Below are 15,689 nucleotides of genomic sequence, written 5' to 3'. Positions count from 1 at the left end.
TGGATTTCATTTAATTATAACGCATTCTGCCACATGACTGTGGTGATTTTCATTGTCCTTTGCCACCTTCCGGTTTGCTAAACATACCTGCGCTACTTAATAAATTCAATGCTTATTATATAACAGTAATTTTACCTTTATTGAGAAGCATATATATAACTTCCAGCATTTAAAAAAAAAAATCCATAACCATATATTTCGTTACTATACTGTCGAATCCTCTTTATGCGTGATGTCATTACCGTCAAATTGACCAGAATGCGACCGTCTTCAGTGATCTAGAGGGCTACAGCCGTCCTCCCGAGAAAAGAAAACCTAAAGTCATACTCCTGCCTTATTTACTATATATATATCCTATCTGCTGGGTCATTTAGGGGCTTGAAGAGACGCGGATCCTAGCCGTGCAGTTCAGGTCAGAGGATTCCTTAATCAACTTTCCGGGAATGCATGACATTGACGTCATCCCATATGCTATCCGTGAAGCTTGCTAACCAGCTCGCCATCACCCCGCTTAGCTCCTATTTATATCGGAGAGAACGCGTAATTCATCCCTACTGTATGCCATATTGACGAATAAGCCAGTGGATGTTATAATGTAACAATTTGTAACAAGCTAAATGATAGCAGACAGGGTTGCGCCGTGTTGAAGCGGTGCCGTGGCTATTGTTTAGCGCTAGCTCTTGCGGACTAGCTGCTTGCTGTTGTCCATAGACAGCTTGTAAAATACAGCGTATATCCCTATAATTTCGTTCTTTTTTAATGTTCAAAGCCGGTTAATGACATAACAACAATAGTAAAGGACCTGACATGATAATTCTAGCGGCGGTCTTATAAGCATCCAGTAATGTATTAACATTATTTAGACAGTATTGGATGTCTATTACAGTGTTCATATGCAATGTCAGAAACATGTATGGCAGAAACAAAATGGTGCATATTTTAAATGAACAGATTGTTGCCTATGTCTCCCTACTTGTGTCCCGCCTGCTAGAGAACAATGGAGCCCAGACAGCAGGCAGCCCCAGAGCCGACTTCCCAGGAAGTTAACCTCGTCTACCTGCAGCAGCTCCGGGAGCTCGATATCCCCGAAGAGGCTGCCAAGCAGGTTGCTGCTCCTACCTTGTCCTCCCACATCACTGCTTCATCTCATGGGACTGGCATTTACTGCATTACCTGTGTTAGTTAATCTGGTACCAGACTAAGGATCTTTTTGGGATTCCTGCCTTCAGTGATGTACAATCATTGTCATGTTCAGATATAGGTACCTCAACCAGTCAGTCTAAATTTAAATCAGCAGGTTATTGATTCATATGGGATATTTAAACATTTTGCATAGGAAATACAATTCAATAAAGCCCAGTATGTAAAAAAAAGTAAAAGTATATAAAGGAGATTTTTCAGGGAATCTCTGACCCCCTCTCTTGGGAAAATAATGTATGTTCATGTGAAACTCACAAAATTGAAACGTTCATTCATCTAACTTCCAACTGGCTGACAGATGAGAGAATAACTCTTCCTTCTTGGCTTCAGACTCCCCTCTATCCGGCACTGCAGCAGTGTCTGTAGATGCATTCCTGTGCCATGTTATTGCGCGTATTTACATTGCTAAGATGTGAATTAGGTGTCTCGCTGGTTTCCCTCAGGCTCTCCTCCACACCAGGAACGTGTCTGCTGAGGAGGCTGCTATGTACTACTTCAACAAACTGGAGAATGAGGTCCTGTCAGCAAAGCTTTGTGGTGTGTGGCTGGGTCGGGCGTGGAGATACTTTTGGCATTAAAAATGTCGCTGTTCCTTTTTCAGGAGGAAGATGATGAAGATGTACTTTTCAAGATGGTGTTCGTAATCAATATGGACCTGTCCATGGGTGTGGGAAAGGTTAGTCTTATATTGTTCAGGCTGGAATTTGGTGAAACTGGATCTCTGTATATGCATTACTTTGTTCTCATCAGTGACATTTCCAGTTTTCTCATTTCTCATCGGCATGACACCCGTGTTAACCTAGTCGGGTAAAGATTAGCACATGCCTTCTCCAGACTATGTGCTATGAGCCATGCACTTTAAGAGCTGCAGGCCTCACTGAGTGACAGTATTATTTAAGGATAGTGGTCAGTTCTACCCACAGTTTAATAGAATCCCAGAGAGGGGCACATTGGGAGTAACCCAGCTATCTAAAATCCTGAAAAAAACAGGTAAATTCTGCATTTCTTGGCACGCTGACTACAAACGGCTAATGTGACACAGCAGGGATCAGACCCAGCTTCCTACTGTATGACATCTCTGAATGGGAAATCTGTAGGTTAAAACTGGCCCATGAAACAGATTATAGCAATACCAGTAGCAGAGCCTGAAATCACAAAATCACAGCGTGGGTGGACTGGTAGAAAATCTGGTGGGTCAGACCCATAACAATTCTCTTTGTGAGAAAATCACACTATGGACGACATATTTATTTATCAGTTTTTAAATCACCTGTGGCATTACTAAGACCAAAAGAACAAAGAGAAAGAAAAATGTATTTACTTCTCAACAGCAGTTTCCCTCCGATTGATATAACCACGCACACAAATACCTGTCAGACACAATCATTTTATCGCGCTGTGGTGCTGAATGGGTAGACCTGAATTACACCTGGGGGTGGGGGTGGGGGCAGGACCACCCAGGGGCCTCAATGCCACCACAGTAGAACACAAATCTGAATACAAGAAAGTGTAATAAACTGAGTCTATACAGTATTTCTAGTAACCCTAATAGGAATTACTGCAAACGTGAATAAAACTGCATACTTTTAACTTCCATGCAGGTGGCAACACAGGTGGGACACGCTGCTGTGGGACTGTACCAGACTCTACAGGGTAACCCCAGCTGGAGAGAGCTGGCCTGGAAGTGGGACAGCACTGGGTAAGGACTGCATACAGTAGGTAACTGGACTGAATGCTTGTTCAAAAAGGTGGAGACTTTCTGAATATAATGGAGACTGGATTATTTCTTCATTTACAGTGTATAGATAAGAACCTCTGCATTCTCCAGTTTGTAAGTTCGAACCCTAAAAGCTACCTTCATTACATTTTGTGGTACTTTTTGTCTAAGGGGCCCTTGTTATGTTACTTCTTGACCTTTGAACATGTCTTGTATCGTTCAGTGATTAGACCATTTGAGCTGCAGAAATGAATGATTTTCAATGCTGATGACAGCTGAAAAGTTCTCTGAAACTAAACAATATTGGGCTACAGATCACATCGTCAAGAGTGCAACCTTGCAGGTGTATTTTGTCAACAAGTAAAGTTATCATGGGCAGGCTCATTTACTTTTGATATTAGGTTTAAGTTTATATAGAGCTTATTACACTGCCTGCTTATTATAGCAACAGAAAACCAGCTGAATGATTGCATTTCTGTCTTGGAGCAAATATCAAAAATCAGTAGTTGGCAATATTCATCTGGCCAATTTAATGTCTGGTTATGGATTTGAGGGGCAAAGCTGTATGTGCTCGGCAGGATCTGCTGGGGCCCCCTGGTCACCTCCCTATGTTCTGCAGATCAAAGAAGGTGGTGATGCAGGCCACCAACACGGCACACCTGCTGGAGCTCCAGGCCCTGGCCGCCAGCCTCAGCCTACCCACATACCTGGTGCAGGACACGGGCCAGAATCTGGTAGGGTGCTGCTGTCTCAGTTCCCCTCCTCATACACATAATTAGGGCCCCAGCATTACAGTTACAGTTGTAGCTAAATGTGCTGCCAAATGGGCTGGTGGTTTCAGGAAAGGAGAAGCATTAAAGGAAATAACCTTTTGCCACACGTGCATGAATATGAATGAACTGAATATACATAATAATGTACTTCCAGTTAAAAGAGTTTGCACACCACAGGGTTTTACCACATGTCTATTTAATTCATAAACTGTACATTTTATTTTTGGTAAGTACTGGAAAGTTGAGTGAACCACTATAAATGAAAATGCAAGTCAAATAAAACAAGTTTCCTTTATAACATGGAAAGAGCATGTAACAGTGCATGTCTGACATCCTATTAACTGTCTGTGCAATGATGGCAGTCGTCACATTCTAGGCTGTCCTTTAACTTTAAATGCACTAGTTAACTGTTTCATCCCATGAAACAGAGCAGTATTTAGTGTCCCCTGTAAAAACAATGGCTCAGATTTTGTTTACGGTCACAACTGTTAGAGAAGGTTACTTTGATGAATCAAAGATATGACATTTTCTTACTAATAAAGGTACTTAAATGGTGGACATACTCTAAAGTTATTTGTTAGCAAAGAATATTCAGTATATATTTTTGTAAAATGTAAGTAATTTAGTAAAGTTAAGTGAGTAACATGCAAGCATGTGGAGTATGTGCAAAAACATTTGACTGCTAATGTAAATAATAGAAAAATAGACAATTTCTTCTCTTGTCTAGGTGGAGCCCAACTTGCGCACGGTATTAGCCATCGTTGGGGAGGAGGAGCGAGTGAACAACGTGACTGGGAGTTTGAAACTACTTTGAGATCCGTGCTTTGCAGTGTGATGCAGTACTATAGGGCGATCTGCAGAGGGCAGCATTGCCTTCCAGCAGAGAATCTCGGCATGCAAGGGCGTCAGAATGAAACTAATGGGTATTCGCAGCCATTTTTATTCTTTTCCTTAACTTGTGACTGGCATAACCAAAAGCTGCTAAAATTATGGAGAAAAACTGTTTATTCTTTAAAACTGAGACTAGTTGAATTAAATTTAAATGAACTGTAAATGATATCCCTGTTTACCAGTTATTGTTAAATCAGGGCAATTAATGCATTTAAATAGCTTTGTTTTAATTTCAGTGTAAATGTCCTTTAAAACTCAGTTCTCAATTTTACCATGATGAAGAGGAACACCGACCCTGGAATGGTTCTTATTCATGACAGGTCAATGAGGAGCAATTCAGCGTTGGGATGCTTATGTTGTACGATCCATTGATGATTAAATGTAATAAAAATCTGCCTATAGCCCTCAGAACAAATGAAATCAGCTCTGGATTCTGTGTCCCATCTTTTCTTTCTGTATATCGCCTGACGTTTTTGCAGAGGAAGTTGTTACAGGCATGGATTTTGGGCATTATTGGCCCTTGGACTCATCCTGTCTCTCCCCCCATTTATGGTGCCCCTGGTTACAGGTCAGCAGAGGTGGGACATTCAGATCCAGAAAGTACAAATCCAGTCCAAGATTTTGTTTCAACCAACCAGCTGAGAACTCTGTGACTGTGACTCTTTAAACGCAATTGGTTGGTTGAAACAAAACCTTGGTTTGGATTTGTACTTTCTGGACCTGAACTTTCCACCTCTGTAGGTCAGAGCAAATGGACTGCAGGAGTAAACCCTCTGAGTAATGACACAGCAGATGAAAGATTAATGTTGTGTGACAGCAATTGTAGATGCAACCATGCCCTACTCCCAAATATGCAGAGTATACATATATATCTGTTTGTAGAGATAAGTGAGCAGCAACATATAGACAATATACATACTACAGCCATGGAAAAAATTGAGACCACAGTATATGTTTAAAACAAATCTGAATCTTGATATCCTGGTATATCCTCCTGAGACCCAAGGAAAAAAGTGTCCTTCGATTTTAGGTTATTTGTCTTTGGAGGGAATAAGACATCTTACAATTTAGATTTTTTCAAATTTGTTTTTATTTTTAATTTCACAGCATGTCCTCTTTAGTGTACAACAGGAATAAATATGTCTCCTTACATCAGTGAAAAGATAGATGCAAAAACATAATGTCCACTACAATGGACATAAATGAATGGGTGGGGTCTCAGGAGGTTAATCATGGTTCTGCTGGCAGAAGCTACACTGAGCAGCAGGCTGCTTCCAGGTTCAAAATGTCCAAGACAGCAGTACACAAGAACAATTTAAAGCAGGAGACACTGGAAGTGACCAGAACCAGCCAGGTAAAGGTCGGAAGTAACATTCTAGTGCCAGAGATGACCGTTAGCTTATCCGAAAGTTTCTCATGAACCATAGGGTGACCTTCAAAAAGAATGGGGAATGTTAAGTGCAGGTGTAAAGTGCACTGCTAGGACAGTTCGTATCAGGCTCCTAGAAGCAGGACTGAAGTCCCATAAAGTAAGAAAGAAGCCCTTCATTAATGAGAGAAGAACTGGGCTGCAAGTTTGCAAAAAAAAAAAGCATTATTCAAAAATGATTATTCATTATTCAAAAAGTATTATTCACAGACGCACACCCATAAATCGAGAAATTAGTGAAACAAAAAATTGCTGTGGTCTCAATTTTTTCCGCAGCTGTATATGCATCAGTCATTGCTAAAACAGTCCTATTTGTGAAAGATTTTGTGTTAAGGTCATTTTTTACAATTGTCATTTTGACCTGTTAAACAGATGGTGTTCATCTACATTGATGTGTATGGCAAAAATTATTATTATTATTATTATATTAAGGATAATATAATTATAATAATAATAGTGATAATAAGATTTACCCAGGTAGCAGAACTTATCATATTACCTGATTTATTGGAATGTAATTAATTCTTTAGAACATTCTATTTCAAGACTGTAGAGGGAACAGTAAATTACCACAGTCTCACATTTAAAATTAAATGTCATGGTATTTTGCTACATTGCAGTGATACCACATTCATCAAGGAATCGTTTGAGACATGCTCCTCTCTTCAAATAATGATTGAGCCCCTATTAAATGTGTGCCTTGTCAGGTTTTTACATCAGCCAGAATTACCACTAGCCTGCTAAGAGAAGTTGATCAACCAGGTAAATTAGTCAGGTTGTCATTAAAATCAAGTCATGCGTGAGGCATAACAAAAGGGACGATCTGAGGCAAGAAAACCTTATTGCTTATTTGCCTAGGGCCACCTTCTCAGTTACTTGGGAGGCCCCTCTACCACAAAAATTAAAGACCATTTCACTTCCTCCAGTAGCCCATAGGAGGCGCTGGCCCTGCCCTGCATATTGCATCATGGAGAACTGAAAGCAGCGAGGCTGGAGCTGCCAGCTTCTGTGACTGTTCTGCATCAGTTAAATGATTTACAGTACCAGCGAGCTGCGGCAGGAATGACGTTGTATCCATTTTCACATTTGTGTTTATTACACATTGAGCTGTATCCGTTTTCACGTTTGTGTTTATTACACATCCATATGAAACGGAGGCCAAAGTGCCTTAGTTTTCCATTTCTGTGTGGTCCTACAAGTACTGTGTCAGTTTGTCAGAAACAGAACGTCTACATTTCCGTATAGTACAGGCTGTGCAGGAAATATTACAGGACTCTCTGAAGGCAGTGTGCCATTCATGCCCTTGCTGGGTTGACAACTTTGGTCAGCTGGCTGGCTTGAGATTTTCAATTCGAGACAAGTCTGCACACGCATTTACAGTTTAATTACCATGTAAATACTCTGTGTGGTTTGCAAAAACCCCAACGCTTTTGATGTAACTAATTTTAGGTTTTTAATGGAATAATATAAATTTCCCGCAAGATTACTTGTGTGAGCATGCGAGTTTGAAAGCGTGAGTAACCCTGCCCTTGTGCCCTTTTATCATAGGTCAGGGTCCCCCAACTCCGGTCCTGGAGGGCCAGAATCCAACACGGTTTGCAGATTTCCCAGTTGAAACACGTCTACTAAACCTGGTAATTAACTGATTAAGATGTGATTGAGCAGGGAAATCTGCAAACTGTGTTGGATTCTGACCCTCCAGGCCCAGAATTGGGGAATCCTGTCATATATATTAATACTAGGCACACTTTTGCATTCTAATGTAGAAATGTGAGAATATTAAGACACTGAATGAAGTAAATGGATTATACATGACAGCCACGTTATGGTGTAGAATATCTAAGAATCTGAAGAATCTGGTTCAGAACACAGTGGCTCATGCTGAGAGAGTCTCATATTGAATGATAGTTTTTCACGCAGTCCTTACAGAAACATACTGGGGAATGTGATCCTAAAAATGTTTACATTTTTTCATTCAGCGTTAATAATGCTTAACAAGATAACAATATAAGCAAAATAACAGAGTGTAAAATCATCAGGGAAGGGAGCCTGTGTTGGACAAGAGCCGCCAAACATGCATAATATTTGGGTGTTTGCTGTCTGAGTTAAATTGTTTTGGCTTTTAAATCAATTTTAAGATTTGCTTTATGATTGACCAATAAAAGTTCACCTCTTAATTTTTAAAATCTTTTTACAATAAAAACAGACCTTGGGCTCACGACTCACAAGTCAGATTTATGTCTGATTTATTTAATTACTTCATATAAGCAGGCAACCATGAATAAGAAATAGCTGGCTGGATGTGGCTTTAATCCAGTGTGCAGTTGTGCTTGGCAGAGCATGGCAGTTAGAAGCTACATCCCTTCTGTTGGTAGATGATGACGTGCTTTTTGCCTCATCCAACCAGGGGGTGACAATCAGCACCTTCAATCCAAGACTGTGGCTCTCTCTTGGAGAGGCGTGCTTTGCTCCTTTCAGGTGAGGGAAGACGTGCCTCTTTTAGCTGTAGTTTTGTTCGGCTATAACAGACATGCAGGCTCCGCCTACAAGGCGCATGGCGTGCCAGTGATATCCACTGATTGGTCTGTGTGGCTGTCCATCACCAGGCACGCTGTGCGTCGGCAGATGATGCTCGCAGCTGGAGAGATGCAGTAACCAATGAGGTCAAGGTTACTACTGTACCGTACATGTATAACCACTTATAGGCCATCTGTCTATAACGGATGAGGTCCACCTTTACAAACATGCAGAAAAAGCATATATATACTCGCATGTAACGGAATTTTGCTTATAACGGACAAATAATTTGGTCCCCTATCATCTATAGACAATATTCCGTGAGTGAGTCCACTATAACGGGATTTTACTGTAATTGAAATTCTACTGAAAAAGCTCCATTGGAAGTAGTATCAGGCCACATCTGTTCTCCCACAATCATCTAAGGTCTTTGTCATTTCATGCCCCTTCGTCAAATTAATCGTAAAAGGTGAAAGTGGAAAGTTAACTTCCCAGGGTGATTATCTCTGGGCTGTAATCAGTGCACTGTGACAGAGGCTGCACACTATTTTCATGCTTACAGCCTTGAATCCATAGACATGGGATGTAAATAAAAAGGTAAACTGCTGATACTGTTTTTGTTGTTGTGATCTTTCTGAAGATTCACAGTATGATATGATACCACAAAGGCATGTGGGACACTGGGATGGAATAACCTTTGCTGACATCTGCCACCTCTCAGGACTTTATAGGCCCATCGTGTTGGATGAGCATGTGCGTAAATGCTGATTTTAAGGGACAAACACACACGTGCCACAAGTTTTACATTCACTCATGCCGGTTTTGAGAATGTGCTCACAAGGAACATTGGAGGTAATATTTCACCAAATCATGACAACTGAAAAGTGCGAGCTCACAAATGAGCTAATTCAACAGACTGGGCAAACTGGCTCTTCCTAGAGTTATAACTTTACTGAACTTTTGGTTGAAGGCCAAATTCCTTTGGCTGGAGTACCTGAAATATTGAATAAGGTGCAATGCAGAAATTGGTATTTTCAGGGAAGATGAGGAATCTGTAAAATATACATGAAGGACTTGTTATTAAAGCCAGCATTTATGTATTATCATTAGATCTGGATTGTTCTTTCCTGATTGGAGAGTGTATTACAACTGCACAGGTGATTTTAACAGCCTTGAACCGTGTAGGAGTGATAATTATGAATGTGCCACATCTCCTCAGCTGAGTCCCTTAGACTGGTTAGCAATCATGCAGGATATAAATCACCGATTTAACTTTTTTCTCAGAGAAAGTTAGCAGTTAACCTCAGTTCTCTGTTTTTGGGGAGGGGGGCACCTGAGAAGTCAGCAGAAACCCAGCAATGTTTATAGGTAGTAAGCAAACTGGAAAAAATAGAAAAGGCAAATGTGCAACTAAGGAAAGCAATTTAATAAATGTCTCTGAGGCTTTACTATTCACGCTTGTTTAATACAGGGCACTGGAGACAATAGATGGATATTAGGGGTGGAGCCGAACCCGAATACGGTATTCGGAAAGGCACAAATAATGTGTTTTTTACGAATACTTATTTCGAACAAATACTTTAAAAAATATTTGTATTCGGGAATAAGAAAAACTTTATATCAAAAAGCTGCGTTTCCTCTTGAGACCGCAGTGCATGCCCGGGTGAGTGAGTGAGTGAGTTCAGGAGTCCGGGGGGTGGGGGGGGGGGGATAGTAAAAGAGGTGACTGACACAGGCTGCTCCAACAGCAACAGAGAAGGCTCGGCTGAGCGAAAAAAGACTTAACTATCACTATTTTTGTTGAATAGATTTTTGTACCTTAACTGGGTTCCGGAGGCAGTTTATAACTTTCGGGAAGCGGAGTTTGATCGGGAGATTATTCCATTACGCTGCATTATTGACGTCTGCAGTCAGGTGCTCTCATGTTCGCTCTTTTTACGTACTGTAGCTCTGTTAGCTCGGTAATTTAGACAATAGGCTGTTGACAGAGTAACGTTAACGTTTGGTTAAAAAGGTTAAAACAATAGTTGTGTAGTTGTGTCGAATTGTATGCACTTGTAGGAGTTATATGGTACGTTTAAGTTACTCTGTCTACTGCATATCCATAATTATTATAATGGATATAATTAAAGAATACTTACACTATAACGTAAATTAGAAGTGCAACGCAAAAAACTGGATTTTTACGCCTATTTTGAATTTTACTCGAATACAAATACAAATACTTTTCCCCCCTCAACAAATACAAATACAGATACAAATACCGGCTGCTTTGCACACCCCTAATGGATATAATGCATTTTCAAAGTCCTTAGAGCTCTGAGGTTTGCTGGGCTGGTTACTGGCTGTTGTGGTGAAGAAGCCTGGTGCAGTGACTAGGAGGGATTACATTTACTGCATACAGTGGAGAGGCAGTGGGCAGGTATGTCCACAGTGCTGGGCTGCCCTGTCACCAAATGTAGCTGTAGGCTCGGCATTGTCGTTCTGGGTTGTCCCGGTACACAACCCGGTACCCACATTCCACAGGGATGCGCTGGCACTTCTTGGGCCAGGACGTGGGCTTCATTGGTCTGCGAGTAAAGGAGAGTTAGGAGACATACAGGTGCTGGGAATATGAAAGGTTGTCATAATTATCAGGCATAAGCTTCTATTTAAAGCCTTCAGATGAAGTCCTTTTCTTAAGTCCCTTTCTTTTCTACTTTATAACTTTGGTTTACTTACGAGGCACAAATAAATCCATTTGTGTGGCAGAAGCACTTGTCACAGCCTCTGGTGAATGTCCGTCCCGGTTTGAACAGGCTGCTTTTGTACGCACATTTACCTGTCGGCACAAGAACAATAAAAACGGATTCCCTCTCCATAAAAAGGCTCTTTAACTTTTACCAAGCAACCCATGAGGGACTATGTTCAGTAGATGTATCTAAAGTGCACATACAAGGAATGCAGCTTTCATGTTCTGCCCTTTATATTTTATCCTTGTTTTGTTTTACATTTACTGGTGTGCATCACCCAATACCTAAAAATATAATGAGTTTGTATAAACGTTACAACAGTTTATCAGTCAGCCACACTGCACTCAGTCAGCCACACTGCACTCAGTCAGCCACACTGCACTGTCTGGGGGCCGGTACATACGTAGGAGATGTACAGACCATCAGGTGTCACCTCCTTGACACTGTGTGATAGTCTCAGCCGTGGTGTCTCTCACTACACATACCTGCTGTCACAGGCCCTTACAAACTCTTTAACACTAAGTGAACATCCCATCAATACTGCCCTTCGACGAGCCATTACTGTGCCTCTCTCTGAGATATGACAAAAAACAGGCATTATTGAGATGTTGAGTTTTCCTTCTGTCCTGCCAATGCCATACAGAGGATCCAGACCGCAGTATCTTACCTGTGTGATGGGAGATTGAGGCCTGAGTCCCACGGACGTTCCACATGAGTATAAGTATCATACTGGTGGCCCCTAGAAACACCAGTGAGCGGGATAAGGGCACAGTCCTTGCGCACAGAATACCGGTCCACTGGCAAAGAACTTTTCCTGCTGGCAAATGAACCATGCTGACACTTTTGCCGGAGTCTCCCACAATCGAAGGTAATCTTTCAGGCTATTGCCTCAAAGTAGTAATAAAAGATAAAGAAAACTGAGCTAAAGAAATAGCAACTGGCGACGCACAATGTGTTTAGTCAGTGTACTGACAACTGCAGAGTATTTATCCCTCTGCAGTCTTGGGCACCTGTGCAAGAAAAGACACAGAAAGGAAGTCTGGGAAAAATATGAAAGCTTGCTTCTTTCAGCTCTGTGGTTATTTTACTTCCTCTTTTCACTTTTGATGTGTGATTTCAGCCAAAACATCGCCCTCTCGTTCTCTCTCCCTGCTTTGTTCTTGAATTTTGGGGGTTGACTGGCACTGCTAACATCTTTCTAAACATTTTCATGACTTTTACTGAACTGTTGGTTTTCCATGAGCAAAGCCCTATATCTGGAATGTAAACGGCTGGTCTTTGATGCCAAATGGATGAGGGTGGGGGTCGGACCATGAAAGTGACAGCCTGCAGCTGTACGCCTGTATGCGCGGTGCCAACCCTTGACATTTGGAGTTATTACTTGGCTAACGTTATGTCTGCCACAGAAATATAATGAAGTAAAATATGAATCACAATTTTTTTCCACTAAGAATCAGGCGTCATTTCCTCTCACGATTGAGTAATATACAGACCTGTGCAAAAGTCTTAGGCAGTCAGAGGGAATGATGTTTAAATAATCTTCATGTTGTTGCGCAACTATGTTAGAGTCACCATATCAAAACTTCTCCTGAAATCACCCCAGTATTTGCAGCAACCATCCAATACACCCATGTAGTGTTTTTCACTGGACATCGTATAGCTAATCAGTAGCTCATTGACTTTTTAAACTAGTTTAATTAATTGATTGAGCTGGTTGTGAAATGTAAGGAATACACAAAATAACAGGTACTGTACCTCAGAGGAGAGTTTTGGGACCTGAAGCTGTGTTCATCTAGCTATCCAGTGGAAATACCTGCTAGTTTTTACTGTATTGCCTGTAATTTGCATACATTCTAAATTTAAATTTCCATTTTTGTTTCGAGCAGATGCACACTTTCTACCCAGATAAATAGCTTTCAACTTTCCTTTGGCTGCCTAAGACTTTTGCACAGCGCTGTATGTTTCTCTTTATTTATGGTGCAGCCTATATTTTCTGTTCTGAAATCCCCACATCCAAAGTTAGGTGATGCAGGAGCAATGTGGGCTCATTCTCTTCAAAAAGCAGTGAAATGTGAATGATCATGTTCTGTCTTTGAGCAGTTGTTGGGTACACATGGATCAGTGCTCCTATTGGGCCTCGAAAACTGTGATTCCTTGATATTAACTGCTTCTCTGTGCCCAGTCCCATCAAGAACCTAAACTAACCTTCTGGCTTGGTGTTTCCTGTCTGATTCTCTTTGATTTTTGTTGCTTTCTTTTAGGGGACCCAGTACGGAGAGCCATTCTGCTTAATCCATGAGAACTGCCAAGTCACTTCCGCTGCCCTCTGTGCCCAAACTCTGTTTCTTTACCCATCACCTTATCCAAACTACCCATCACCACTAACGTCTTTATTTACTGTTCTTTTGGCTTAACGTGAGCTGCTGTGGGGACCACACACGGGCATGCTGAGCTAGACTAATGGATGAGGTCACACAGTCAGGAAGCTTAGAATCGGCATTGCTGAGATCTTATAGGGTGTAAATTAAGCGTTACTTCAGCACCTCCCTAAAGAACCATCAATCAGCACTTTTACTGTACTGTTGACAAGCTGCATTGCATCCAGAGACCCCCTAAAGCAGCCAGTTTGGGGCTACATCACCCAAGGGCAGGCAGGGAGCAGACAGGAGGCAGACGAGTTTCAGACAGCCCGAAATATGTGACATCTGTTCTTACTTCCTCTCAGGGTTCTCCGGGAGCCGTGACGATTATCAGCAGAGCCACGGCAGCATGTCAATAAGCAAGAGCCTTGCTCATCCGTATGGCATAAGCCTCCTGGACATTCCGTCCTATAACGGTGTGGGTAAAAATAGCACAAATACACTAACCTGTTCACTTAAGTGCAGAGGAATGTGGGTAATATTATAAGATGAAGGATTTTAACCAATAGCAGAGGAAATTGTTTAAAAACGTAGAAAATTAATGTAATATTGGATTCATGAGTCATTCGTATAACAATGTTAATCTGCTATTACCCTGGACCATTAGACAGATTGTGGCTCTGCGGGTTCAGACTCTAGGTCCATGGTCAGAAGGGTGCTGGTTCAAATCCCCTGTCTGTGACTCTCATAGGAGAAAAAGTAGGATATGCATAAACTGTGGAATTCCGATGTACGTATACTGAGATGTGTATAAGTGTCAAATAGAACTTTATTCCTGCATGACAAACTGCAGGTTGTTCAAATTACAATAAATAATGATCACACTACCTCTTAATGTTAACACTGCTTCCTCACAGTGTGATTAGGTTCAGTTACTCCCTAAAACAGCTTTTATCCAGACTCCAGGTTGCAGAAACAGATACACAGCAACTTCAATGACCGGACTGGGGAGCACGGGACTGGGAGGCACTCTTATATCCGATTGACAAGGGATCAGAGGAGAGGCAGCTGGATTGATGCCCACGAGGGCTGAAACGAGAGGCAACACAAATGAGCAACAGGTGTGTTTCATTTTGAGCCGCACTAGTGAAAGAACGATAGGACAGGGATGCAGGGTGTGACAGTATGGCCATCGTATATTACTATAACTGTATAATATTGCCGCTGTATGATATCACTGTTGTGTTATGCTATCAATTATACCGAATTATAATACTACCACTGTAAGACACCACCATGCTATAATGCAAAGCGTGACGCTGCGATTAATAAATTCCACGGCGTGACCTTGTATGTTACTGTCAAAGCGCTAGAAACATAATATTACATTAACAGATGAACATTTACATCAGCACACTATGATACAGAAAATCTGGATGAATGGGGTCAAGAGGCTGGGTTTGATGTACTGGCAGTATTTGTCTACCAGAGTGAAAAAGAGGCCAAATCTTTGGTTTAAAACAGCTCATTCCTTTTTGAACTGCAGACCAGGGGCGGTTATCGGGACCACCCCACCCCACCCCATCCCACCCCAAGTACGTCTGCTATTTGGGTCGGTAATTATTATTACTATTGCTATCATTTAGATTCATAAATGTGGGCTAACATTTTGTGCACTGGGAACATGTGAAGCACATACACAAGCACATACACAAGCACATACACAAGCTCATACACAAGCACATACACAAACTCATACACAAGCACATACACAAGCTCATTTCCTAGACATACTCCTAATGTGGGGGCCCTGAGTAGTCCGGTCACTTCAGTTGGTGGAAAGCGAAGTTAACGACAGAAAGAAACGAATCAAGCTTCTGAAAGCAAGACAGTCTGAACAAGAAATCAGAGTGAATTACATATTCATAAAAACTGTAAAATATGGCTGCACAGCATTGCATAAATAACTTATCAGTTTCAGAATTGTCTTTTGCTTCTTAATGCTGCCAATCTAATGTAATACTTGGAGGACATTAAAGTCAATTGCATCTGCCGCCCTTAACAGAACAA

The 15,689-nt window shown here is 41.4% G+C and overlaps 1 protein-coding gene across 3 annotated transcripts; it reads left to right on the top strand.

The window, feature by feature from the left end:
* The first annotated feature begins 249 nt into the window (after positions 1–249).
* Positions 250–5,004, top strand: LOC111840296 (probable peptidyl-tRNA hydrolase 2). 3 transcript variants are annotated; one of them, XM_023804953.2, is made up of 7 exons: positions 250–412; positions 992–1,105; positions 1,644–1,715; positions 1,802–1,876; positions 2,802–2,899; positions 3,537–3,651; positions 4,418–5,004. In XM_023804953.2, exons 2-7 carry the CDS (start codon positions 998–1,000, stop codon positions 4,502–4,504), a joined length of 555 nt encoding a protein of 184 aa, XP_023660721.1. In that variant the 5' UTR covers positions 250–412; positions 992–997; the 3' UTR covers positions 4,505–5,004. The 3 variants fall into 3 exon arrangements, with proteins under 3 accessions (XP_023660721.1, XP_023660722.1, XP_023660720.1); XM_023804954.1 differs by lacking the exon at positions 250–412 and adding an exon at positions 429–556; XM_023804952.2 differs by lacking the exon at positions 250–412 and adding an exon at positions 440–540.
* The last annotated feature ends 10,685 nt before the right edge of the window (positions 5,005–15,689 follow it).

Source organism: Paramormyrops kingsleyae, chromosome 6 (genome assembly GCF_048594095.1).
Source record: "Paramormyrops kingsleyae isolate MSU_618 chromosome 6, PKINGS_0.4, whole genome shotgun sequence".
In the NCBI taxonomy this organism is placed as follows: domain Eukaryota; kingdom Metazoa; phylum Chordata; class Actinopteri; order Osteoglossiformes; family Mormyridae; genus Paramormyrops; species Paramormyrops kingsleyae.
The sequence above is the reverse complement of the archived record's forward strand: the minus strand, read 5'-3'. Positions and strand labels throughout refer to the sequence as shown.

Excerpts from the sequence above, each read along its gene's own strand:
- LOC111840296 (XM_023804952.2), top strand. The coding sequence starts at position 448 with ATGACATTGACGTCATCCCATATGCTATCCGTGAAGCTTGCTAACCAG. Across the intron at positions 541-991 it reads ATTTATATCGGAGAGAACGC|AGAACAATGGAGCCCAGACA; the intron begins GTAATTCATCCC and ends CCCGCCTGCTAG. Across the intron at positions 1,877-2,801 it reads TGTCCATGGGTGTGGGAAAG|GTGGCAACACAGGTGGGACA; the intron begins GTTAGTCTTATA and ends ACTTCCATGCAG.